At 41.0% G+C, this 26,689-nt stretch overlaps 1 protein-coding gene and 1 pseudogene across 3 annotated transcripts in view; both read right to left on the reverse strand.

Annotated features, from left to right (window-relative positions):
- dync2h1 (dynein cytoplasmic 2 heavy chain 1) overlaps positions 1-26,689 on the reverse strand; it is a 134,133-nt gene that overhangs the window by 99,764 nt on the left and 7,680 nt on the right. For 2 of the 3 annotated variants that reach the window (XM_069668839.1, XM_069668840.1), the window contains exons 13-49: positions 26,266-26,461; positions 26,051-26,146; positions 25,579-25,740; positions 25,335-25,433; positions 23,857-23,996; positions 23,324-23,552; positions 22,051-22,178; positions 21,545-21,660; positions 21,256-21,383; positions 20,277-20,426; positions 19,976-20,181; positions 19,293-19,448; positions 19,074-19,188; positions 18,396-18,566; positions 17,358-17,516; positions 16,251-16,319; positions 15,905-16,059; positions 15,392-15,524; positions 15,175-15,292; positions 14,911-15,023; positions 14,648-14,761; positions 14,270-14,417; positions 12,142-12,347; positions 9,989-10,171; positions 9,187-9,369; positions 8,759-8,982; positions 8,424-8,539; positions 4,439-4,638; positions 4,111-4,242; positions 3,832-3,964; positions 3,462-3,669; positions 3,222-3,351; positions 2,965-3,120; positions 2,455-2,714; positions 1,249-1,495; positions 623-774; positions 284-428 (exon numbers count right to left, since the gene is read on the reverse strand). In XM_069668839.1, coding sequence (XP_069524940.1) covers positions 284-428; positions 623-774; positions 1,249-1,495; positions 2,455-2,714; positions 2,965-3,120; positions 3,222-3,351; positions 3,462-3,669; positions 3,832-3,964; positions 4,111-4,242; positions 4,439-4,638; positions 8,424-8,539; positions 8,759-8,982; positions 9,187-9,369; positions 9,989-10,171; positions 12,142-12,347; positions 14,270-14,417; positions 14,648-14,761; positions 14,911-15,023; positions 15,175-15,292; positions 15,392-15,524; positions 15,905-16,059; positions 16,251-16,319; positions 17,358-17,516; positions 18,396-18,566; positions 19,074-19,188; positions 19,293-19,448; positions 19,976-20,181; positions 20,277-20,426; positions 21,256-21,383; positions 21,545-21,660; positions 22,051-22,178; positions 23,324-23,552; positions 23,857-23,996; positions 25,335-25,433; positions 25,579-25,740; positions 26,051-26,146; positions 26,266-26,461 — 5,776 coding nt within the window. Of the gene's footprint in view, positions 1-283; positions 429-622; positions 775-1,248; positions 1,496-2,454; positions 2,715-2,964; positions 3,121-3,221; positions 3,352-3,461; positions 3,670-3,831; positions 3,965-4,110; positions 4,243-4,438; positions 4,639-6,574; positions 6,588-6,926; positions 6,931-8,423; positions 8,540-8,758; positions 8,983-9,186; positions 9,370-9,988; positions 10,172-12,141; positions 12,348-14,269; positions 14,418-14,647; positions 14,762-14,910; positions 15,024-15,174; positions 15,293-15,391; positions 15,525-15,904; positions 16,060-16,250; positions 16,320-17,357; positions 17,517-18,395; positions 18,567-19,073; positions 19,189-19,292; positions 19,449-19,975; positions 20,182-20,276; positions 20,427-21,255; positions 21,384-21,544; positions 21,661-22,050; positions 22,179-23,323; positions 23,553-23,856; positions 23,997-25,334; positions 25,434-25,578; positions 25,741-26,050; positions 26,147-26,265; positions 26,462-26,689 lie in introns of all 3 variants that reach the window. The other variant, XM_069668841.1, reaches the window with a different exon arrangement.
- Positions 24,399-25,252, reverse strand: LOC138596853 (KATNB1-like protein 1; annotated as a pseudogene).

Below are 26,689 nucleotides of genomic sequence, written 5' to 3' on the forward strand. Positions count from 1 at the left end.
TAGGCACTCAACCAAAACCAGGGAATTCAACAAAGGGCCATATGTTTTAAGGCATACAAGGGGCAGTTTATTGTGATGCAAATGGCTGCAGTGATTTCCTCCTGCTCGGTCAGCCTGTGTGTACTTCTCCCCTGCTGCAGAACAACTGTGAATTCAACGTGGGATCACTCAAATTCCAATCCGAGTCTCCAACGACCTGTGTATGCTTTTAGTATCTGAGGCAGCACCATGTTACTATGAACCGCAATGTGGTAATGAATGAGCACTGCATCCAAGTCAATACCTGTTCATAGAGCTGCACAAGAGACCCAGCCAGCTGGTGTGTTTTCCCTGTGCTGGCCCAGGATGCCTGGCTGCCCAGGCTATGCTGGAGAACTGGCTGCAGGTATGCCGAGTAGATAGTCTGCAGCTGCTCCCTGTCTGGATAGCTAGAGGAGAAGGCAAAGAAGCACAGAAACAGATGGATGTTCGGGGGGAAAAAAGAGACAGGATCGGGGTGAGGGTTGGAGGAAGACCAAAACAGAAGAAACAGTGACATATGAGGGTTGATGCAAACAGAATTTAGAGAGCTTGTAAACAAGCAATTGGTAATATGCAAAGCAAATTTATATTCCATACTTACTCTATAGTGCAGATGCGAACTATAGAGGAGAAGCGGGATGTGAGCGAATGGCTCCCTACAGCCCCTCCTGTTGACATGGAGGCCACCACCTGGATGTTCTCAAGACTCACCCACTCCAGATTTTCATCGTAGAATCCCTTATAGGTCAAAACCTGGGGGAAAGACAAACAGAAGCCCCTTTTATACTGCCAGTACAAGGCGGGATTTTTACGCCTCTGTTACACCTCGCCTTTTATGTAAAACACACGGAGGGGATAAGGTGGAGTGAAATCGTTCCGCCTCTAAGCCGACATCGGAGGAAGTAACAGAGACGTAACAGAGGTGAAATGGCGGCAAAGCACGCAGGATGGAACAGTGCTGTGTGTGTGTAAAATGGCAAAGGTAGCGTAACGGTGGAGAACCACGATGTAAAAAGGGTTAGAGATAAGAGAGAGAGAACAATGTGAAAGAAATGGAAGTCCTACCCGTAGCAACCCTGAACCCTCCCGGATGTAATAGAAACCAGTTTAAAAGTCGACCTCTGAGGACCCTGGGATTGAAACTGTACTTTCTTCTTTTTACCACGTCATCCATTCACTCATTTGGTACCTTATCTGTATGTGTTGTTGTTTATGAGTTATCTTTACCTGTTGCAGGAAGGCAGTGAGGTTGCTTGTCCCCCATTTGTCAGGTTTGGGTAGGTTAATGTCTTTCAGGTAGAGCACGAGGTTCTCACAGTCTTTGGGTCTGAAGACTCTTCCTGTGTTAGAGCTGAGCAGGAGGCAGGTCTGACTGAGCTTCTGTAGGACATGGCGAGATGAGGTCTGGGCGCTGCAATGAACTACAGCGACTTGGGTGGACCGCAGTCGAGAGAAGGCGAAGCGCAGGAGCATGCTAGATAGAAAACAATGAAAATCCCCGTTTTTTTGAAGAACTTCAGCTAAGTTAATGAAAGCTGTGACTCTTGTGAAACTAATTTATTATTAGGATGTTGTCAGGATTGCAGAAAAGCATCAGAGGGATAAAAAGTGTGTCAACACTGTATTTAATAAGAGGCCACTTGGGTTGTAGTGAACAATGTTTGTCAGAACAAACCCAAAGGCAAAGACAGACATTTTGTTAGGGTGCAAACAGAGATTGGAAATAATTGCAAAGTAAATGATGCGCATGCATTTGCATGTACGCTCTTTCCAGTGTATGTGTGTGTAAATTAATTAGACGTTCTTTTATTAGAAGGGTAAGCTGACAAACCCAATGCCTCACTGGCACAGTGACCTTTCAGGCAAAGTGAGCCAAGACAAGAGGACGAGAAAAGGAGACGTTGAGTGAGACTCAACTGGAGTGTAAAAGGCAAACTGAGTGACCCTTTTTCCTCAACCCCTGAGGAGGGAGTAATTACTTTTGAGGCATCGCACAACGCACACACAAATCTGATCCCTGTTCTGACTTGTCAGTGCTTCTACAGGAAAGGTCAAGTCGTGAATAAAAGAAGCTCTTAAATCAGTGTTGATTGTGTTCTTGTGTCATTTTGAGTGTCCACATTTCACCAGTCCATATCGTACACTCTTCCAATGTGACCTTACAAACCCTTTTTCTGCAAGCAGACCAACATGAGGTTTGCTGGGAAGAGTGCCCGCTTAAACTGTAAACAGACTGTCATTTGATAAAATAAGAATAAATGATGGCAATGTTTTTAATGTAAATGCAATTGTTATTCAGCAGTGATGTTGCCATGATCCTTAATGAAGGTATATTTTGTCTTTTATATACGCACTGTGTCTGCAAATGCCTCCTATGTCTATCATTATGTTAATGTTTGTGTGTGCTTACACATCTGCGTGTGTGTATTTTACCCCTTCCCGCAGCCCTCTGGTCCAACCACCATGAAGGGCTGCCTGTGCTGAGCGGTGAGCCACGGGGAGAAGCAGTGCAGACCTCTCTGCATGTCTGGAGTCTCAATAACGGGTAGCGTCTGTGTATGAGAGAGCTGTTCCAGTGTGAGGCCCTCAGGACGCAGGAAGGTATAGGCTGCTAGCTGGCCGCTGTCAGAGTCGTAGTACGTATCTAATGGTTTTTTGGGGTCTGGTGGGCTCTCCCGTGCCCAGCTCAGCAACTACAGAAGTACAAAGGAATAAGAGCACACATGAGGAACGGTTTCTTTCTAAGTAGTGGCATTAAAGAAGTTGCCCATCAGGTGTATATAATGCATTTGTACATCTCATCCTTCTTTATTATCTTCTATGTCGTCAGTTACAGCTGAGAGGACTCGCATAAAGAAATCCTTTATGGCTGGGACATAAGTTCAATTTCAGCTCAAAACTAAACCATTAATGCAGCCACCCTCTGCCCAAACAAAACCTCACCTCCTTGGCAAACTCCTGTCGTGTTTTGAGGTTGAGGTTTCCTCCCAAACCTCTTAGAAGACCAATGATGAACTGACCCCTCTCTGACACAGCGCTGAGGTGTGACAGGCCATTGAACACTGTACCCACCAGACTCGTCTCCACCACAAAATCAGTCTAATGAAAGGAGAGAAGAAGAGAAGGGAGGCACAAGTTTGAATAAATAAAGTGAAAAAGGTATAGGAAAGAGTATAGAAATAGGACAGGGCAAAGGTTACCTGTTTGAGGACCCAGTCCAGCGCACGTTGGAAGTAGTCCCCTTGCCAGTTTTCCAGGTTACTTCGACACTCCTCTGGCTGACCCCTCAACCATGACTTCACCAAAGCACCAACATCAATGTCCTCGTCGCTAAAGATGAAACAAATACAAAGTTGGAGGTTAAAAAATAAGTGACACAAACTAGTCGAGAAAGACAAAATTGAGTGTTAAACACAGAATGTCGACATAGGCTGACAGACCTGAGAAAGATCATGCCCATGCGGGATATTGTGGCTGGCGAGGCACAGCTGAGGTCGTGAGTCTCAAAGAGGAAGTTCACATTTGGTCCGAACTGGATGCGTTCTCCACTAGGCATGGTTAACAGCCGGTTATCATCCAGCACAGAGTTCAGACTCTCAATCCACTCTGGGTCGATGTCGCCGTCGCACACGATCCATGAGCTCACCTCTTGAATACAAACAAAATTACGTGAGGATTCAAGTAAACTCAAAAAATAAAGTGGGTAACTTTATGCAATGCCCACTTTAACCCACTTGCCAAAAGTCTAAGCAAACTAGCAGCCTATTAGTGACCAATTTGTTCCTTTTAAGTGGAGTGTCCTTCTCTTACCCTGTGGTTCTCTGACCACACTCCTGGCACTATGTGTTAGGACGCCATCAGCCCACTCTCTGGTGTCCATGTCTATATGTCCCAGCAGCTGCTGTCTGGGCATGGCCTTAGGATTCATTGTATACTGCTTTACCTAAAAAAACAAAAAAAACAACAGTTAAAGATGTCAACCAAATTTGAAGAAGGTGTTTAAAACTGACACACAGGTTTTTTTTATCAAATAAGATGTTTATGTTTTGCTGAATGAAAATCCAGGCAGCCAGTTTGCCTCTTACTCACCACTTTGCCTGTCTTGCTGAGGGCAGCCCTTAGCATCCTCCAGAGTGTAGACTTGCCCGCTCCGCTTGGCCCTACGATAACTACTCCCATGCGTTGTCTCAGCTGTTCATTCAACTCCAATGCCTTCTTCAGCTGCCCAGGGATGGAAAAACAATACGCAATAAATCTTTGAGATTTTCCCCATTTTTCCAACCAATTATGATGTTAATAATACTTTTTTTTTTTTGCAGTATGGAGTGATGCCAACCCCTGGCTGAGCAGCAGCTCAGTTCCTGCACCGTGACAATAATATATGTATATCTGACTGATGACAAAAATGCACACACACCTGGCTGGGTATAAGTTCAAGTCGCGCCTCCTTGTAGACTTGTTCCAGTGCATGCATTAGTATCTGGTCCTCCACATCAGTGAAATTAACCCCGGAGAAGACGTCTCTGACCAGAGCATCAAACCGGGAACTGTCGGCAAACGTCAGCTTAGACATTGTGTTCAGTCTCAGTGCCTGCACCACCAGACTGCTCTCCTGAACTGCAGGTAGATGAAAAAGGATTATTATATTTCAATTTACATAGAATAGGCATTTTAAAAACACTTCAATAATGATATGACTTAAATTATGTTACATTTGTTTAGATTAATCTGTTTAATTTGATGTTCTATGTGCAAAAAGGGAAATCCAGGCTAGATGGAGTCATGGTCAAAATTAACTTGTCCAACTATTATTGCTTTGCTTTAGCACATGTCCCCTGTTATAAAAGGTGCTAATTAACTACATTTATAATGATTCAAGCATTTATCAATACTTTTGTTCTATTTTCCAAAGATGCAGGCCTTCCCTGCAGCCACTAATCTGGTGTTTTTTTCACATCACGTAGGAACACTTGGCCCGACTACACACAGAGGCAAACACAAGAACCTTGGGGACTCATAGCCAAGACAGGAGATGCATGTAGTGTGTGCACGCCTGTGTGCACGCCTGTGTGTGTGTCTTTGTGTGCTGGACAAATAAAGGGCAAGTGGTTGAAGGGAAGGATTTAAAAGAGAGAGAAGGATGGCTTTAAGTAAAGGCAGAGGGGAAAATGACAACAGAGAAAACAGGGGGAAAGTATTGCAAAGGAGCAACATAAAGGGGAGATGCAGTGAGAAACCGAGAGCAGCGAGCGAGAACGAGTGGGACGAGAGCGGCATCGACAGGCAGGTATTAGAGAGAGAGCTAACAAGAGGTCAGAAGCAGGGGGAAGGAGGTGGGGAAAGAGGTACTGAAGAGGTAAATAACAGAACTCTGGCAAAGTGTTTGGGAACAAAAAAAAGGAGAAGGACAAAAGTACAGACAAGCCCATGGGAAGAAAAGTTTTAAAGTCGAGCATTCGGGCTAAATGTCAATTGACGGCGTGTCTGTATTAGAGGATTTAGAGGGCAAGGACAACAGCAGGTGTTTAGAGAAAGTTGTGGTCAATAGAGCCTCTTGATGTTCGAGTACACTCATGCATAGTGTTTCTCAAACTGCCTTCAAGGGATAAACCGCACATAGAGACACAGATTATCAAAACATTTTGTTGTGTGACCCTGTTGGGGACCGGATAAGCATCTCCAAGCCGGCTGAATTTTCACTCACACCTTATCCTCTAATCCTTTTTCATCGGCTCTACAGCTTTCTATCTCTCAGGTCACAAGCTTACTATCCGGGCGATAGTTTCAGCACTCCTCAGGGGACACATTTTAGGGTCACTTTGACCAATTAAACAAAAAGTAAGTTTTCACATTTTGCAAATAAAAACTAAGAATTGGAACTTTTCACTTACACTTCTGCAGGGAAATTATAAGATACGTAGTTGTAACATTCAGTTTGACTGTCCTGCCTGCTGAACTGCCTTTGTGGTACATTTACTTCTGAACAGGCAGTAACCAGTCTGTAGAATCAGGTGTGCAACCATCATTGTAATTGAAGAAATAATTTGGTTTCTGAACCACTGAGCAGAATGTTCAGAGATTTTAACAACAGAATGAGGAGGGAATCAGCAATGACTTTAAGAGTTATCACTAACAAAGCAACTTTAGTACCACTGAGCTTTTCTGGGCGTGTTATGGAATGATTAGCAGTCAGTTCTTAACATACAAATAAGCTATCTAGTAATTGAATGGCCATGCGTTTCTGATGGCGTGGTCAAACTACTGCCTCATACCACCTCATGTATTTTTGTGGTGGTTTGAGGCAGTATAATCACCACTAGCACATCTTAACTTTAGTCATCTTATTTTAGGACTATATATTTTACGCTGTAGTGTGCTGGGGGAGCAGGCTAAAGACACAGGAAGCTAACGGACTCAGTAAGCTCATCAGGAAGGCTGGCTCTCTCCTGAGAGTGGAGTCTTTAGTTGGAGTGTCTGAGAGGAGGATGCTCCTCAATATCATGGACAACACAGCTCACCCCCTGCACGCCACCCTGGAGTCAGACCAGAGCACCTTCAGTGGTAGACTGAGACCACCCAGGAGCACCACAGAATGCCACAGGAAGTCTTTTCTACCTGTGGCTATCAGACTGTATAACTCCTCTCCGTTCAGCAGGAGGAAAAATGGAGCATGCAACTTCTCCATTACAGATATCATACAACTTCTAATATCATGTGCAATATCAGGTTATAGTATGTTCATTATCATGTGCAATATCTCCCTCAATATCAAGGGCTTTATTTATATTTATAGAATGCATTACTATGTGCAATACCGCCACTTATTTAATACTATGTGCAAATTACTTAACTTTCACCATCTTGTGCAATATAACTTTTTAAAATTACCATGTACTTTTACATACTTATCTCATGCTCTATCTTAACAGTCATCATCTCATGCATTACTGTACAACTGTCAATGTAACTGCCACCATTACTTCTTTTACTCAGCTTAATACTGTAAATATCTTATTGTGCTACCGCTATTTTATTAGGCATTGTCTCTCTATATTTAACTTCTATACACTTTATATTGCATATTTCACTTATATCTGAGTTATTTTGTATTCCTCCTTTTTTTACAGTAATTTTGGAGGAACCTGGCACAAGAATTTCCTTTGGGATTAATAAAGGTCTATTCTATTTAATTCTACATAAATTGTAGCACACATATAAAATTAACATAAAACATAACAACATAAAACAACATAAAAAATTCAGGACAAACTTCTGTGCAAAGTTTGCATGTTCTCCTCGTGCATGCGTGGGTTCCCTCCGGGGTCTACTTGTAAGGTTAATTGGTGACTCTAAATTGCCCATAGGTGTGGTTGCGAGTGCGAAAGGTTGTCTGTCTCTCTGTGTCGCCCTGTGATTGACTGGCAACCAGTCCAGGGTGTACCCCGCCCTACGCCCAATGACAGCTGGGATAGGCTCCAGCCCCCCGCGACCCTGAACAGGATAAGCGGTATAGATAATGGATGGATGGATATTAAATTCACCATATACAGAGGAATAGCACAAATGGATAATATCATATGTATGTACTGACAGTCGTGTATCTTGCTTTCAATAGAATTAACTTGAATATTTAATTCATATATTAACAATTAACTATTTTTCAAAGTCAGTAAGTTTACTTTTACTTAAGTATGTTTTAAATGAAGTTAATCGCTACATCTGTCAATCCATCTGTTACTGAGTAAATATTTATCTACGCATATTGCGAGCTAGAAAGAAAATCTGACCAGACACCAATCAAATGCATCGCATCAAAAGCAGGTCCATCAGATCAAAGTGTCATGCATCACGACAAAACAGGGGTGCCTGTTGATTTTCACTGAGTCCGAAGAGAAGAAGGGGAGCTGCAGCTACCCGGGACTGACGCATAACATTAGTGAACCATGTGTGGAACAGAAGTTTCATTTTATTTCATTTGCATAGGATGCATGTGTAAGGTAACCTTGGCTAAATTTGTTTATTATAAGTGAGTTTTCTGTTGTGGGTCTAGAGTGAAATCCTGCTTCTATTCAGCCCTCGATGGCTTGTAATTGTTGATCCTGACATGTTGTTATGAGTATTTCAGTCAATAAACCCTCTTGCACTGCACAGGTCACATTTGTCAAATGTCCGCCATGGAGAAATGCCTGCACCATATCTTTTTGTTGTGTAATTGTGTTTCTCTAACACGACTTATACGACTGTGTACTTTTGGCAGCAATAAATGAGAATAGAGGTCATGGCCGAAGAAGCACCCACTCTCTCCAAACTTTGCTGTCACACTCCACTATTGGAAAAGTAAAAATGCCTCGAAGAAATATTGTTCCGTAAAATAAAACAAAAATAGCCAGAGGGGTTCTTACTCTTGTCCTTGTCGTGACTCCTCCTCTGTTGCTGAAGGAGACTTCCACAGGCCTTCAGCACTGTCTTCAGAGCACGCAAACCCCAGTCATAGTGCTGCTGTGGGGTCAACAGCTCCCTGGACACACAAACAAAGGTTTTCACACATACTCACACAAACTGAAAACTGTCACTTTCAAATGAATTCAACAGCAACAGTATAATCTTGGACTGCAAAAACAGCACTTAATGAAACCCACACAGGGAAGAAGACCTAAATAGTGACACAGGTCAGTTACATACTGTATAACTGGCAGTATGGTGATAAGTTTCCTTCCCCCCCCCAACCAAAACACACCTTGCCAGGTTAAAAATTGCAACCAGTTTGCTTCCTAGTATTTGTCCATTTTTGAAGCCTTCAGAGTAGAGGATGACCTCAGCAATGAGCTCGTTGTCAGGTCTGCTCATGGCCACAGGCCTGAAAAGCTGCTTCAGGTTGTCTGGAAGCTTCTGTCTGCCTCCGTAGCCTTTTCCTGCTGGGTTCAATGTGATGAACACCCCAGAGTTTGGGTCCAATTCCACCTGAAGGATGAAAAGAAGAAGAAACAGTTATTCTCATCAATAAAATGAAGGCAAGGAAGTAATTGTTGTGAAAAAGCTCTGCTCCACTTATGGTGCAGGAAAAGACAAAGTCCAGATAGCCAGCTAAAAATCTAGCTGTTATTTTTTCAAAATGGCCTTACGACGGTTACATTTTTTGTTCTGCATCAATTCCTAATTTCTGACCTCCTTCCCAAGAAGTTCACATGTGTTCTTGTGATGCTTAAGGGAGTCTTGAATGGCCTGAATCTGCATGGAAACTGCTGACAACACTGCCTCCTCTAAGCGGTTAAACTCATCGAAGCAGCCCCACGCTCCGCACTTCACCAAGCCAACGAAGATCCGTCCCATTGACTTCACGTCGATACCCTGAAAAACAGACAGATGCAAAACAGAACCAAGATCTTCTCATGAGTTCTCATTGGCAGTTGTTCTTAATTACTGGTCTTGTTTTGGGTGTACTTATGTGTGTGGACATGAGTTAAAGAGGGGGTATTATGCTGTTTCACATTTTGAGACTTATATAATATCTGTAGGTAAAAGTATGTTGGAGTAATCCCCAGGCTTCTCAGCTCAGTCTGCAGGCTGTTGTGAACACCAGGTTTCACACAGTTTGTTCTACACACTGTACTTTGTGATGTCACAAAGTGCAGCTTCAGTAGGCTTTGGAGAGCGGGCAAATCAGAATAAAGTGGGCTTATAGGGGCGGGGTTTCTTAAAGGGACAGAGCTAACTGAGTGGTTTCAGGCAGAGGCTGTATGAGGGCTTGCACAGAGCACGATTGTGAGAAAAATGATGAGTTTTTGTGTAAATGTAATGTAACTGTAAATGATGCTAAACTACTCTACAGGTTTCACAGAGTGAAATATGAAGCTTGAAACTCCCCCTTTAAATGATCAGAAAGCATGTATACATTTAAAACATGTCAGAATAATAGTTTTAGTTGACATGTTAACCTGTCACACACCCTTTAGGAGAATCTTTATACCTCATCACAGTTGAACACCAGCACTTGACGTCCGAACAGCCCCCCCAGGGCTTTGACCGACTCAGTCTTGCCCGTTCCCGCGGGCCCATAGGGGTTTCCTCCGAGCCCCATCTTCATGGCCTGGGTCAGAGTCAGGTAGCACTTATCAGTCAGTGGAGTGTGCACCAGCTTAGCCGCATTCCCCTGGGACACAGGAGAGGTAGGACGGAGAAGAAAGTGAGCGATAACGAGAGAAAGAAGGTGAAGGAAACATAGTAAGGTGGCCAGACAGAAGTAAAGATATATCGGGAGTGAGGGAAGGTTGGAGGGGGACAAGAGAGAGAGGGGGGAGGAAGGCAGCAGAGGATAAAGGCAAACAGACAGATGATGGATTAAGAAAGGAAAGAATGAAAAACAAATAAAAGACAGGGAAAGAAAATGAAAATTATTGAGGCTGAGTCGAGCTTGTGTTTTTTTTTAGGGAACTGCAGAGAGGAAATAAAGCGTGATTACTCCTCATTTCTGCATAAACAGTGCCCCCAAGAGGTAAAACATGAGAAGTTCAAGTGTATTCCTAAAACATGGATTGTAGTCCAGAAAGAGAAGATTGTTTACCAGATCATACAGGAAAACAATTATCTTGATCGCAGTTGTGGATTGAGTAAAACAAAGCATGTCTGAAAATGTATGGGTACCTGATACTACATAATGTCTTGGGTGATAATTTAAGTGGCTATGGTATGTATGCAATATGTTTGTAATCAGAGTTTGGAAAAATAAATTGTGCATGCATGAGCATGACTTTTCTTAATTTGTTTATAAAGTGAAGAAAATATATGATAAGGGAAGAGTATTTGATTATACCGGATGCAACTGGTTAAAATGTGAATCATGAACATGAGTAAATAAATGAGTGAATCAATCTGTAAGGAATAATTTGATCCAATTTGGGCAAGTTATTAATAAAGTTATTTATCATCTAATTACATAAATGAGTTGCCAGAAAAAAATTAGTTAGAAATGTGCATTGTCCCTTTTTTAAAAAGATAAACTCAAACTCAAAAACTTGAAAGGGAGGAAAGGTACATTAATCACAATGAGCACTTGAATACATCATGTAAATATGCCAGATTTAGCCACACAGGATCATTTACATCTGCAGTCCCTGGCAGGTTGATGGCTTATAAAGAAAGACAATGAAAAAACACATTAAACAATAAAAGAAACATACATCAACAACCATAACACTTAGGGGGGGGGGCAGACCATGAAATATTTTATACACAAGTAAAATATTTCATTAAATTTTTCACCGTGACATGCCCTGTTGGTTAACTGAAGAGAGATCACAGATCTGTGTGTGTTTTTCATGCTCTGTACCTGGCTCAATAACATTGCGATCTGTCCGTATTTCCGTTACTATAAAGTATAAAGTACGTGTCACCATGCTGTGAATGACACGAGCAGGAGCTGTAACCTGCGATCAGTCCATCATAGTCCATAATAACGCAGCGCGGGGAGGACACAGACGTTTAATTACGTCGATCTGTGTTACTCACGCGGATCTTTCTGTCTGTCTGTCACTGTTAACAGAGGCTGCAGTGTAGTTCATATATTTCACACAGAGCTGTAGAGGAGCATCAGGCTTCATGATCAAACTAAGTTGTATATCACATCATCACTCCAGTCTGTGATCACCTGCTCCCTCTCTCTGTGCTGGTGCTATCCCCCTCTCAACGCTGCAAGACTGCATCACAGTTTTTATCTAGTTATTTATTTATTTTTTGAAGTCTAATGAAGTTGAATGAGGCTCCTTGTATATTCACAAGGCCTATATTTAATCAGAGTCCCCCGCAGATTCGAACCAGAACGGCCAGATTCGATTCAACTCAAAGAATCCTGATTCTGGTACAGCCCTAATGCTTTCCCTAATGTTACAATGGTGATATGACTTTTTATCCAATATTTTCAAGTTATAGTAGACTGAAAAATTAATAGGACTTTTAAATAACAATGTCGGGCTGTAACAAGTTTATATTTTACATTTTCAAGGATCAGAAAGAAAACCAGTTTTAAAAGTTAACTGCAGCCCAAGACGCATCTGAGTGTTAATTTGGTCAATTACAAGAACAGAACTGTATCCAACAGTATATCTGTAACACATGCCAACACACCTGGTATTCATATGTATAGCTGAACTGTGCATCCACCATATGTATGAGGCAGCATTTGTCTGGTCCCATGTAGAAGCGAAGCTGCTTCTTCCAGGCCCAGGCATCCAGGCTGGTAACTCCTGCTTGGTTTAGTGACTTCACCACACTGATATTGTGGATAATATCGAGGATCAAAGCCTTCAGCTTCAGCTGCAGGACGCCCGACTCTGCACAGGAAGAGAGTATCAGAATATATCAGGATGGCAGAAACGGCAAAGTAAAGTACAAATCATCATCTTTATCTCCCTTTTTTTGATAAATAATATTAAACATATAAGACTTTTATCATTCCTTATCATTTTTATAAACTTCAAAACACATTATTCATTTAATGTCCTTGCCTTAATAGTTACCCATGGAAATTAGATAACCAGGCACTCTTGCTGCTTTGCTGTGTATAGATGGATGGGCTCTTTTTGTAAGCAGATAAAATAGCAATAGCTTTTATGCTTCCATAAAATAGCATGTTTGTCACTTTTACGCAAAGCTGTTGAGAGCAAAAATCAAGATTGTATTGATTGCTGAGAAGAATAAATGGGGCCACTCACTGTGTAAACAACCCAACATCTCAGGTGAAATCATTAAAAAAGGAAAAAACATGAATACAGCCAAAGATATTGTGGAGAGTCAATAACAAAAGCAAACGGATGCTGGCTGAACTTAAATGACTGCATAAAATGCAGAAATATGCCCTTGAGACAATTCAGATCAGAGTTATTGTTAGTAACTTGTCTGAAAGTCCTTGTTCTCTTATACCATCTGCTGTTTGAGAAAAGAGCAGTGTCACAGCCAAGTAAAAAAAAGAAAAAGAAAACAGAGAGGAATGATAAAAATATAGTCAGCATAATGTCACTGTGACAAACTGTCCCTGTTTAAAGTGCATGTCTTTGTCACAATAAGCTCAAACCCTCTAAGAGCTGCTTTGAATGCCCTGCATGTACGAATGCATCAGTGATGTCAGACTAATCAGGAGAGTGTGCAAAATACTTTGCCAAATGTACACCATCCTATCTTGTCTCTGTTCCAAAGAGGAAAAAGCTCCCATTCCCTGCCTGGATTAAGGCCCATTTATGTGGACAGGGAAATTAGATTATCCGTCTTGCCATTACTTTAGCTGCTTTAATCAGTACTGCCACTCCAAAACCTCTCCAGCCTACCTGGTGGATTTAAGTGTGCCATGTAAACAGGTGCTTAGTGTGGATGGTAGAGTTTTAAATGCAAGACATTAACAAAATGAGACACTTTATCGCCTAAATATCGAGAATGTTACAATGTTGTAAAAAAGCAGTAATGAGGAAGAAAGTCTGGCACATAAAACAAACTTTGCTTTCATAGATACATTTTTATGGCAGCAATGTCCCGTGAAATGCTGCCGCCATGAGGGTGTTCATCTCACGCATGAAGAAGAAACTTTGATCTAAATTTTAAAAGCCCATTTGATAAATCCAAGTCCTAAAACCCAACTGTCATGCTTTGTGTGACTATGCATTCAGTCGCAAGTCATTAAATTAGCCTGCAAGCTACTGCATGTGTACTTTCAAAGGGTACCGGCCCTCTGCAGCCTCTTGTGTCTTACTGGCTATCAAGTGATTCCCTCAAAAGCAGTCATTGGCATTAATCTCTTAGTTTTAAGTAACAACCAAAGACTTTGTTCAGAGCTCATTTTTAACGACACTTGAGAGAGTCTGAGCGCGGAACAAAAAGAAAGTGTCAAGTACCAACTGTTTAAAAAGGACAGCACAGCAATAAAGAGAGGCTAATATTATCAAGAAAGTAATCAAAGAAAGCATCAAAAAGAACACTCTGCTCCAGCAATAAGAAATGAAAGGCAATATCCTGAAATCATTTAGCATACTACAAACTTGTCAAAGCATTAAATGACCTGCTAAGAACAAACATCACACAGGGTGTGGTCCTGCGTCTATCAGCTTCTCCTGTCTGGGTTTGCATTAATCTCACCCCAGAAGGTGTTTTATCTCCTCAGCATGCTGTAACATCCCAGAATATGATCAAAGTTTAATCATTAAAGCCCCAGGTAGATACATATCTATATATATATATATATTCACATAAACACAGACAGAGCTACCTGTGTTAGCGTGATCAGAGCTGGTGTCCACTGTGGTGTAGTGTTCTAACTTGGCATTGAGCTCCAGCTCCAGCTGCTGCAGATTTTGCTCTTTCAGAGCTCTTTCCACATCTTCAGTAAACTGGATTTGTTCAGCCAGACACAGAATCTGCAGCAAAAATAAGAATGTTCAGACAGACTACAAAGTAATTAAGAAAATGTTATTACTGGAAAATGTTTGTTATTTCACATCTTTGATCACAAATTTACTGTAAAAAGTGGTCTTGGATCTCAATTTGGTTGAAAGTTGAACTGCTTCAAAAAGCCAGTGGTAAGATTCAGAAAAACTGTTATTGTATCTACAAATAAAACTGGATTGTAAAATAAATGGCTGCGCACCTGTGATGGGTAGCGAGAGGGGTCGACAGCCCCTTTCTTCCCTGCCAACAAACAATCAAACAGCAGGTGCTTCAGAGTCTCCTTCATTTCCACAGACAGCTCACCTAGCCACACCTACAGAGAAGATAAACAGTTTATGCAGTTATCCTTGTCCTTGTCCTTGAATCAAATAAAATATGCTCTATTAAAACAACACAAGCAAACAAACACATTGTGAAACCAGTGCATATTCATCCACACAAAACTCTGCACAGCAGCTTTACCTCTACCAGGCTTGTGATGCGTATTAGGTTTCTGAGTGGCACTATTTCTCCCTCCAAAGAACACATGGAGACAATGTGCTGGCACTGCTCATCAAACACAACACTGTGGATACCTGCAGAGATGATACATATTAAGCCTCACTGTCCATTAGAATATGCTATGATACAAGATATAGAGAGGAGAAGAGAGAGCGCAGGTCAAAACAGTGAAGGGCACAGTATAAGAGAAATAATACAGAATAGAACAAAGCAGACGCGTCTGACCTGCAAACAGTTTCTTGAGGTGTGACTGGATGACAGTTGGGTTGGTTGCCTGACCAAGAATCTCTAACAGATCATCATCCCCTATGAAATAGAACCGTGGGAAGGCAGAGCGCTTCTCCTACATCAGTCACACACAATAAAAGAAAGGTTGTGATGCTTCCAGCCAAGTGCTATATACATGTAATCTTTGCATACATAAATACACACATGTGAGTACCTCGAGGAACTCATTCAGGGACTTTTGGCAGCGCTGCAGCTGATCCAGTATGGTGACCAGGGAGTTTCTGATGCCGGCCCTTGAGCTCAGGGAAACAACTCTGTTGTCTCTCTGAATGTCCGACATTATAGACCTGTTAGAAGACATACGAAGAGAGAGTTTTTTTGCTGAACACGCAAAAATACAAACTATACTTTACCAAGTGTTGAATATCAGTGTGCAGTAAAATAAAATAAAAACAATATAGGATAAAGGAATTACATTTGACAAGGGATATATCATGGAACAATGACTGACGTAAACATACCAACCTTAAGCTTAAATTTGAGCCTGTTTATTTGTATCTAATCAATAGTGTTTAGCATAGCATGAATTTCCTGGACTCGGAAGTGTTCTATCTACCACTTGGTCAAATTTAACTGATCTCTATTTGACCTGCATATCTTTAACAACCAATTTGCAATAAAGATCAAAAGCTCCAGATGTGTTGTGATGCAGTCGCAGAGAGAGTACCTGAAGTCTTCATCAACTCTTTTGAACCGGGCCTCCTCCCGTGGCAACGCCCCTCGTCCAAAAATGGGCTCCAGATAAACCCAACGCCTCTGGATGGCATTCAGGCTCAGCAGGTACTCGTCTAAGTCAGACAGACGAACTTCCCACAGACTGACCTGAATATAAACGTAACATTGATTAGTGCCACTTATTTAAGAACCAAAAATGCCAATGAAATTTGATTAATTTAAAACATTGTATATTTAAAATACAGAAAGTGAGGGGGGATTTTCATTTGTCCAAAAATAAAAATGAGGCACTTAAAATGTATACATTTGTATAAATAGATTCAAGCCTTTGATCTGACCTTGTCTTGGAAGCTGCGGTAGTAGGGAGAGTCTTTGAGAGACTGCAGCAGACAGCGGTTGTCTCCCACCTGGATGGAAACAGAGTGGAAGTGGAAACAAAGGTCATGTTTGCAAACCAATAAGGGTCCCAGTAGATATGCCTGTGTTTTCATGAAGGGGTTTGCTGCCTTCTAAGACTATCAACAGTGAAGAGACAAGAACTGAAGGAGCCTTTCCAAAGGATAAGAATAAATGTTTTTAAAAGCAGTGCTCTGCATGCAAACTTCAGTTCTGTGTGTTATTTAACTAAATAGTATTATGCTGAATCAAAGCTCATCAATTAGTATGACACCTATCAGAAGCAGAAAATTTAAACTGCCAAAGACAACTTTATATGCATTTATAGTATACAGTATAATGGCATAACAAAATTACACAACATCATCCAGTAATCAGGCTGCCATCTGTATTTTTATCATCTGTATTACATTTGTATTATCTGTAACTACATTTTACCTAACAGATCATATTTTGTGCCACATGTTCCTCACACCAACACCTACTTAGTAAGGCGGTAGAAAACGTCAACTGTTAACATATACTTGTTGATATGCAAAGAGACCAGGCACAGAATACATTTTAAAATGTAAAGGTTGCAAGTGTAAAGATGTTCCCCTATTCCGTCGTGATAAAAAAAAGATGAGTGTCAGTGGTAAATAATTGATAGAACTGAAAAGAATTGGTACCATACATCCTCAAATATCACATACAGGAGTTATTCAGGAGTGTTGTGTTGAGAACAGTTTTCTGGGTTTGACAACTGTATATTCAAGCAAGAACAGAGACTATATTTGCTCCTCAAGGTTTTTGCCTGGGAGAACGTCAAGAAAGCAGATAAAGTGCATCACCTGGGCCACAGCCTCCATCAAGGTGTTCTTGTTATAAGCACCTTATTAGTACTATAAAACATGGGTGTGATTGGTTGTATTCTACGTCACAGTTATTCATTCTGAAAATAACTTTGAAGTGATGGTGATTTTTTCAATAAATAATTTATCCAGTCGAGTTAATCAGGCTAAGTACTGTAAGTAGGTGAGTCCATATATTTTGTTTTTGAGCATTAGTACCTGGTTGACTATATCCTTCCAGTCCTTGATGAGGGTGAGAGTGCGCTTGCTGCTGTCTGTGTACTCAGTGAGGTTGAAGGTAGCTGCAGCTCCCCACAAATCCAGCTCCCTCAGGGCTTCTCTGATTGTCACTTCTGCCTGAGCACGACTGTTCAGGTCCTAATATGAAGCACAGACAGTCAGGTAGACAACTGAGTACACTTTATATACATCTTCTAAAACCAGTGCAATGCGTCAAGTCAGATCAATCTGTAATATTCTTCTGGGTATGTTGGCAAGAGCTTTTCCCTCTGCTCTACACGCATGTGTTGTTAATTTTTACTAACACATTACGAGCTGTAAAGATGGAGATGTTTTATATTGTTTGCCAGGAATGTAATAAAAGTCACAAGAAATATTAAACAAAAGAAACACCTTGGAGTGTGCCAATATGAAACTTTCAAATGTGTTATTTTTACCACAATTAGCTCAACATAGATATTGTTTCCAAATATGATTTGCAAACCATTCTGATAATAAATAAGAACACTGCAGATCAGTTAACTTGTTCAGTTTTGTATTGAAAAGTACATTTTTTAAAGCAATAATTAAGATCAAATGGAAAATGAAAAGGGTTAACAGACCAACTAAACTTAAAACACAAGCAGAATGTCTGGAAATGTTCCCAAACTGTTAACAGGTAGTATCTAAGTCCAAGATATCAGTGTTAAGAATCAGTTCATATTAGTGATGTTTCTTAGAAGGGTCTCTATTTGTGACGGGGTCATGTCTTCATAAAATATCCTTATACATGATCTCAATTCCAAATGTACACGTGTATTTATATTCCAACATATACAATTTCTTAGTTGCTGCTGCCTCCTAGTGTCCTTTTTCATTTATTGTAGTAATTTTGGAAATACAAAGATTCACTTCTTCTTCTTTCTTTTCTTTTAATAGTCACCCCATAACTAAAAAGACTGCGTCCCTATAAAAGTGTTTCCACCAAGTAGTCATAATGAGTCATGATTTATTTTTAGCGACCGTGTTTATACATACCTTGAGCTCCAAGGCCTTTTCAACAATGGTATTTGCCACTCCCAGGAGGTCATTAAAGGTGAGTCGCTCTAAAGTTGTCCCTCTTGGAAGACCGAGCAAACGGAACATGTCCAACCAATGGTCCTGGGACAGGTGCTCCCCACGCACATACTTCAGCACTGGGACCATGTTCTAGATGTACAGATGGGAGTGTGAAAATAAAAGTACAAGTTAACTCTAAAAACCAACTAAAGAGTCTTGCAAGTCACCTATAGGTTTTTCAACACTGATGTTTTCATTTTTTTTCTTTATAGTAATAAAACTTAAGTATTTAGAGCCATGAAGTTTGCTGTACATATGATGGTCCCTTTGATTTTGGAAATCAAGGGACTTTTCAACCAGCACACAGATTCAGTCTATACTTGCACAAAATACATAAAATACACAGACTATTGCATGAGACCTTCTCTGAACAAATAAGAATGTGGTGATTCATCAAATTATTCAATAATGCCATGGCAACACATTTTTTAACACTCATGTTTACTCTAAGAATTGCTGAATTTTCAGTTAATTTTCCAGAATCTTTGGGTGTAACAATAATTACAGCGATTCTTAGGGGTTTTCACATGAGTCATAGCAATGTCTAACAAAGGCTTTACTCAAACTGAAAGAAGACACTAACATGTTTCTGTTTACCTTGTATTTGTCCACTTCTCCCTGCAGTTTTACAGACATGGCTGTAGGCTGCTCCAGCTTCCTAAGCCTGTCCTGCCACGTAAACAGAAACTCCTCAAACACATATATCTTACTCCTGGGGGGAAAAAAATAAACATATTGTGTTAACAAACAGCTGAACACAGATTAAGATAAGAAGACCAGTATCTATCAAGATTAGGTCTAAACGTAACTCCTTACCTGCATGTGATCCAGTCCTCCTGGGCCCTTTCTGTAAAGCCTTGCTGCCACTCCTCATACAAACCCCACATCTGGCTGTACTCGTCCATGTCTCTTTTTGTGTCTTCTGCCAGAGAGAAATCCGGAGCCTCCAGGTCAAAATAGGTACAGTCCTCACTGAGGAGAGGAGACATTTTATTATCAAGAGCTAGACTCACATTTTTCATTTCTTTGAGTGTCTCAAGACCTCACTTAAAAGCTCTAAAACTTGGTCTCTCTAGAAAGTGAGACTTCACTTCACCCATGCCTTAAGTTTAATCGGAGGGTGGCGATTAGTGAAGTATTTCCCATAATTCCAGGCTAGTTGTTTAGGTAGAAATGCATCAGTATTAATACTGAGTAGCTTTAGATACAAAGCCATTTATAAATAAAATAAAAATACTTTTTCCTGTAGAGTGATGTCAGTGTTTGTAAACTTTGTATGAAATGTCAGTCAAACTGGCCATAAACTAACAGACGTTAATCTTATCACACCAGATTTAATAGAGTTTCAAACAATTCTATCAACACAAGCATGATTTATAGAAGCCATTCTCAAGCAACAATTTATCCACCTCTAGATGAAAGTAATAAACATCCTTATCAGTCCTGACTCTCAGTTAAAAAAAAATACATATAAATTCAGTCTATTAAAAAGGACGTACAGCAGTTTACTCCGCACAAGCTCCAACTCCTGGAACTCTTGCTGCTTGTCCCTGATGGTCTGTAGGCACGCAAGAAGGGCAGCATGATCACCGGTCTCCAGCATTTCATCTTTAGGCTTCAGCTGGTCCCAGCGGCCCTTAAAGCGATCCAGATCTGCCCTGTAGGCATTGATGCGACCAGCAGCATTACTTCGCATAACGTCCACCTGGGGGAGGTAGGGCAAAAGAACACAACAAGAGACAGTGATAAAAAGATCACACCATGATCCTACTTGAGTGTTTGTGAGCTGTGGGATGTCACCTGTTCTTTGATCATGAGCTGATGGCTCTCCATTACGAGCTCTAGTTTGTCCCACTTGGCCCTTAGTGAGGACAATGAGTCCAGGCCTGCACCAGCCACTGCTCGCAGCAGGCGGTTCTTCTCTTCGGCACACTGGAACTCAGGTAGAATCTATACACATCAAGTATAGTTAGTATATTTTCTGGTATTATGCTAATTTTAAGCTTCATATTTCACTCTGTGATACTTGTGGAGTACCTTAGAATTTACAGTTACAAAACTCCCTCATACAGCCTCTGCCTGAAACGACTCAGTCAGCTCTGTCTCTATAAGAAACCCCGCCACTATAAGCCCACTTTCTTCTGATTGGCCAGCTCTCCAAAGCCTGCCAAGTGGCAGAACTCAGTGTTTGAGGCACGCCTCCTACCCTGTGGCTGTGTTACGGAGTTGCCGGCAAAGACTTAAATTTTTCGATTTGAAATAATGGCTGGTGCTCTTGTTCTTTGGAAATGTAAACACTGATGTCTTTCCTTCAAAGCCAAAGAAACACTTTCTCCAAGACATTCTTAACCGACTTGACGAGCAGAGCCGTTGAGCAGAGTGGTGGAGTGAAACAAATTTTGAGGCGGAATGAGCTGCTGGGTTTCGGGCAGATGTCCAAATATGGACTTCCTCCACCTTGTGACATCATTAAGAGAATCATCTGGAGAAGTCTGTCTTAAAGCAATCGTTCACAGCAGCCTGCAGACTGAACAGTGGATTCCTCCAATATACTTTTACCTACAGGTTTGAAACTTCACCCACGTTTAGTTTGGACAGCCAACATTGTAACATTATATATACTGTATGTCTTTAAATGTGAAATAGCAGAATACCCCCTTTAAATGCCCATAAACTTATGAATCCATACATGTCATGTTATTGACATTATTGGTCAACTTAAATATATGAAATTTTGAAAAAGCTACCCAGCCAGAGATTAGGATTGTATTTGTCTTACTTCAGGTTTCTGGGCTAGTATCTGCCTGTATTTGCCACTGGCTGAACCAATCTCCTCCATGCTTTCTGGACGAGTGGACAAGGCCTCCATTGACTCTGACACAAAACTGTCTATGGCCTGTGTGTGGCCTGAAAGAAGAGAAGGAGAAAATAAGCTCAAACGGAAGGTAACATAACATAAAGAAAAGAGAAAGTAAAACCACAGGGGATTAAATGAGAGATAAACAATGACAAACATAAACAGAAATAAACGGACGATTGGAAAACAAAAGGAGATGTCTGTCTTTTACCTTGTATGGACTTCCTGAGTGATAGGAGCAGAATGTCAAACAGCCTCTGGATCAGGTCATCAATGATGGCTTTTACTGGCTCACAGTTGACAGTGATGCAGTCTACTTTCTCCTGACTGACATAGAAAGAAGGAGATGATAAGTGCCTATGACTCAATTATAGTGTAAATATGTAGGATTTCAATAAAATTTGCCATTTCACAGAAGGAACCACATTTAATCATCCTGGGGGAAACAGCAGCTTCAAATGGCAAAAGAAACTGTGACACAATTTCTGAAGCCGATTCCTGTCAGAGAACCAAAGAGGTCTGGGTCTCGTCTTAAGGGTTAAACAAAAATGTGATGACTGGTTTTCATTGTCCCCAGTTCTGCAACAACTATGCAATTATCTATTTTATGAAAGTCCTATAAATATGAATCAATATTAAACTTTCTCGGGGAAATATTGTGGTGGTTTTCTGTTATAGAGGTTATATTTGCTTGTGCTAATTATGTACGAAATGTACCTGGGCAGACGTTCAGACTCCTTTCCTCTGGCTTTCAGGGCCTTGAAGTTTCTCTCCCAGTCTTGAACAGAACTCAGATGCTTCTCCACTAACTTCTCTAAATCCACCTGTCCCAGCACCACCCACTCCTACAACACACACAAACAGAGAGTCACAGTGGTTGGGTACAGAACACATTTCCTAATTTTAAACGCATGTGTCAAAGCTTAGAGAACACGTCATAGATCACTGAACTGAAAAGGAGGTAACGAATAAAAAAGAGAAGTCGGATGTTGTTTGGGGGCTTCCCCCTACATTTGACATATGTATGGGTGCAGACTGAGGGGAACAGATAACACACAGTGCTCAAATGTGCTATACACAAATGGGGAAGTAGGACTAATCCAAGGAGAAGTATTTCAAAGAAAATAGCAGAGGACTGACTCATTGTAATGCCTAAAATAAATAAAGGGGATAAATCAAGTAAAATCACTGTGTCAAATATAGTGATCAGTGTTGCAATACAGCATCACAGCAGAGTCATAAAAGGGACTCTGATCTCTGAGGCCAGGGTCGAAAATCTATAAGGTCAAAGAAAATCATGTAATGTAATGCATTCAAATAGATTGTTTTGTATGGTGAGAACTGCCCTTACTTCTCTTAAAGGGCCAGTTCGCTGATTTTCAACCTCAGTCTTATCTTGCTATTATGGGGAGCTAATTCCATTATGGTTTCACACTGTGCCTTTGGAGGACGCTATCCGCCTATCCAATGGGCCCTGGAAAATCTCCGACTATGTAAAACACGTCATCTGGCAGAGGCCAGGGAGCTTGCGAAACTACACTTCCTCAATCTAGGACGCCCGCCTCCGATGCCATGTCTCGCTCAAAATCGTCAGGTTTGAAATGTAGACGGCAGACCCGAAGATTTTTTAGACGATCCACGGGTATATTCTCATTGTATTTCAGATTCTGTACCGCTCTGACCCATTGCCTGCAGCGATCAATGTACTTGACTAGAAAACGGTAGTATTTCACTCCAGCGTCTCTGGCTGGGCCGTTCCTTTCAGAGGGAGGGGCGAAATGCATGCTGGGTGTTGTGGGCATGTAGAATGGGCGAAACCGCGGCCGTTTGTACAACTTTCTCCACAGCTATGGCGCCAATTTCAAATATTATTGCTTCTATTGATTACAGAAAACACCAGGGGCCAATGGCTCCTTTAATAACGTACAGATGTTTTATAACAGGACATCCTAAATGTTACTAATGTCAATCTAATGTGTTGTTCAGGCACCTTGAACTTGTGTTGTATAGCTTGCAGGCGGCTGAATAGGTCCTCGGCCTTGTTGAAGATAGTGAGGAACCCAGAGGCATTTCTATCAATCATGACACTGAAGATCATCTCGTCCCCCTGGGCGCTGACCCCTTTGAACTGGTTTGGGATAGAGATGAACCGCTTCATCTCTCTGAAGTAGCGTGCTCGCACCTCCTCAAATGGAGGACGGAACTGCAAACGGCCCTGTCTGTTCAAAAGAAGGAGAGAAATGTAATGAGAAAAGGTTGTTTTCTCTTTAATCCACACTTATGAATACTGTGTTTGTAGGAGAAAGAAAGAAAGAGAAAGTAAGACCAGTACAGAGAAATGGAGGCGTTTAAGAATTAGAAAAAAATGTAGAAGTTTCTGCTAGTGGTTTGAGACACTAACATACTGTATGTGTATGAGTGTAAGAGGAAGAGAAAAAGATAATAACCTACACATAAAGAGAAAGATTGTGTACAAGAAAAACAGATTGTGTACAAGAAGAACAGTAAAGTGTGTGTACTGACTTGAAAGTGAGGTCTATGTGTATTTCAGGCAGGTTCTTGTTCAGAGCTTCCAGTCCTGTCTGGTACTGGTGTTCAAGAGCCTTGTATAGCTGATGGTTCCAGTGCTGACGCCATGCCTGCATATCATCACACCTGAAGCCCTGGACACAAATAGACGTGCATTAACTTTGACAATTAGGATTTATTATATAATAAAGTTTTTTTCTTTTTTTGTAAGTGAAATTTTATTAACAACAAACAACAATACAATGTATACATTTTCATACAATTACTCTCTTTTTCTTTATTCAGCTGTCTTTCACACATTAGATTCAAGTGTTGAACAAATTCAACACTAATACTTATCCACTCCAGTACGTGCATACATATCCATATACATTCATACCACACACATGCATATAAATGGTAAGTAGACTATATGATGGCTATTCTACCGGGCACTTTGGGATTCAGTGTCTTGCCCAAGGGCACTTTGACATGTGACTGTAGCAGTCAGGGATCGAGCTCACAACCTTCCGCTTGAGAGGCAACCGAATCTACCACTAAGCCACAGCCACCCCATTGTTTAAGACAGGTAAGCTCTCAAGCAGCACCCCTGTATCTTAAATTCTTATAAAGGTAGACCACTCACTACCGTTTCTTCGCCATAAAGTTTGTGTCACTTTTAGTTGTAGACTCCTTCCAAAAAAGACTTGAGTCATAGCTTCATGGTCCTTTGTCAGCTCGGTGAAGTAGCTGAACTTTGAGCTGGCCCCTGCCACTTTGGAGGCCTCTGCAGAGTTCACAGCAAGCCCACAGTTGTCATTGTAGCGCATGCCACACACGTCATCGGAGCACGTCAGCTCATTTTCTTTGTTGGCCTTGCCGCGTTCACGAGCACAGCCTACATTTGATGTCAAGCCCACCTCCACCACTGGACAACCCCTCCTCTTGAAAGATAACGATCGCTTTGCTTTGTCTGGACTGTGTGATCCGTAATGGACTTGAAATCTTTCTTGAACTAATTCTTCCTTATTTACAATATCCACCTGCTTAATGTTCTTTGCAGTAGAAAGATGCAGGCAGAATCGCAGACAGCCATTGGATTTATACTGGTTTACCTCAAAGACTTCCCGTAGCCGGACATGCTTCCCAGGTCATGCTTACCAGCTGCCATAATAAGGGAGTTGATGTGAAAACTGGTTAAACTTAGCAGCAACTCCTCTCTGAGCAGGTTCGGTAGCAAAGTTCAACCATTGAAATGAAGTTCACAGTTCAACCATTCAAATGAATACCACTAATAGTACAGTGGTTAGTAATATCTTTTAATGTAGTAAAAAGTTTTGAGCACTCCAAAAAAAGTGTAATCATGTTCATTTACCCTGATAATCCCAGCAACCACAGAGCGTACCTTCATTGATTTCTCTAAATGTTTATGGTTATGAAGAATATGTATAGAAATAATTTTAAAGATCCATACTTCTGATTGTAACCAATACCTGAGCCTCCAGAGTGGCAAAGCCAGTACGCAGGTCCTGAAGGCCGTCCTTCCACCGCTGCTGATGCCTCAGTAAGTCCACATTCATCAGTGTCACCACCTGACAAATGTACCCAGAGACAAATAAACAAAAGAGAAGGACTTTAGTTACATGAAATATGGCAAATAATTGAAATTAGTGCAGACTGTCTGTATTAAATCATTTACTAAAATAACTGAGGTCAAAATAAACAAATAGCTATAACCTTGTCAATAAAGTCTGTGTGCCATTTGCGCAACTTCCTGTTTTCGGTGGACAGTTTCTCAGCAGCAGACTGCAGCTTTGTAATGTATGCTTCCAGCTCTTTGGGGTTGTCCCAAGTGATCTGCAGTTTACCACCTGCTTCCTTTGACTGAGAACGAGGATTCTAAAAAGAGAAAAGCAGAAATTTTTATGCCAGTTATAGATACATGTCAACTTTTTATGCACAATTTTCAGGTGACAAGTGAGTTTCTTGCAGTGAAGAATTTTGGGGGGAAATATCCTCTACTTTTCGAAGAATCAAGAAAAAGTAAAAGTAAAGTACAGAAAAGGAAAGTACGTTGTGTGATTCATTTTTTATTTGCAAGTCAACAATTCCCTTTCAACTACATTACAACATCATGATAATTTATAATGACTATAAATCACATTTAAAAAAGAAAGAAAGAACCACAATTTCCAGCTTTGTGCAGTACCTTGATGACCTGCTCAAAGGCCAGGGCAAGCCCAAGCATCATAGGCCTCTGAGAGGGAATCATCTGCTGGTCAATTGTGTTGTAGAAATGGGCCACCTACAACACAGAGTTACATTATGAGCTTGAGACTTACTGAAATGGTAAAAAAAAATATAGTAAAAATCAATTAATTAATTAATTAAAAAATGTGATTATATCTTGACCAAAACTCTCACCTGTTTTAGGACAATGGCCTGTCTGTAGAATTTGTCTGCAGTGTTAGACGCCTGTTGTATCTTGGCTGGGATGGGAAAGCCAAGGGCAGAGAGCTGTCTGACCTCCCTGAGCAGACTGACCAGCCTGTCTGAATACTGGATCTTCAGTCTGCCGTCCGCATGGTCCAGATCCATCACACGGTTACTGGCCTGCAGGCTAAACAGGGGGAGAGACTGTCATACAGGATCCACTCCAACCAGCACCTGTTTAGAAGTGCCTTTGATGAATGTACGAAATGAGGCGAAAAGTTGTAGTAATAAAGTAGTAGTAGTAAAGTTATTTGCATTAACAAATAAAAAGGAGTTTATTAAGGAAATGTTTATACTTTGCAGTCCAATATACTTTGACATTCTGTACAAGTGCAAAGTGGCAATCATGATAAAA

The sequence above is a fragment of the Semicossyphus pulcher genome, unplaced genomic scaffold, assembly GCF_022749685.1.
Source record: "Semicossyphus pulcher isolate SPU_LCO1_2020_fin unplaced genomic scaffold, fSemPul1.0.p SCAF_19, whole genome shotgun sequence".
Lineage (NCBI taxonomy): Eukaryota > Metazoa > Chordata > Actinopteri > Labriformes > Labridae > Semicossyphus > Semicossyphus pulcher.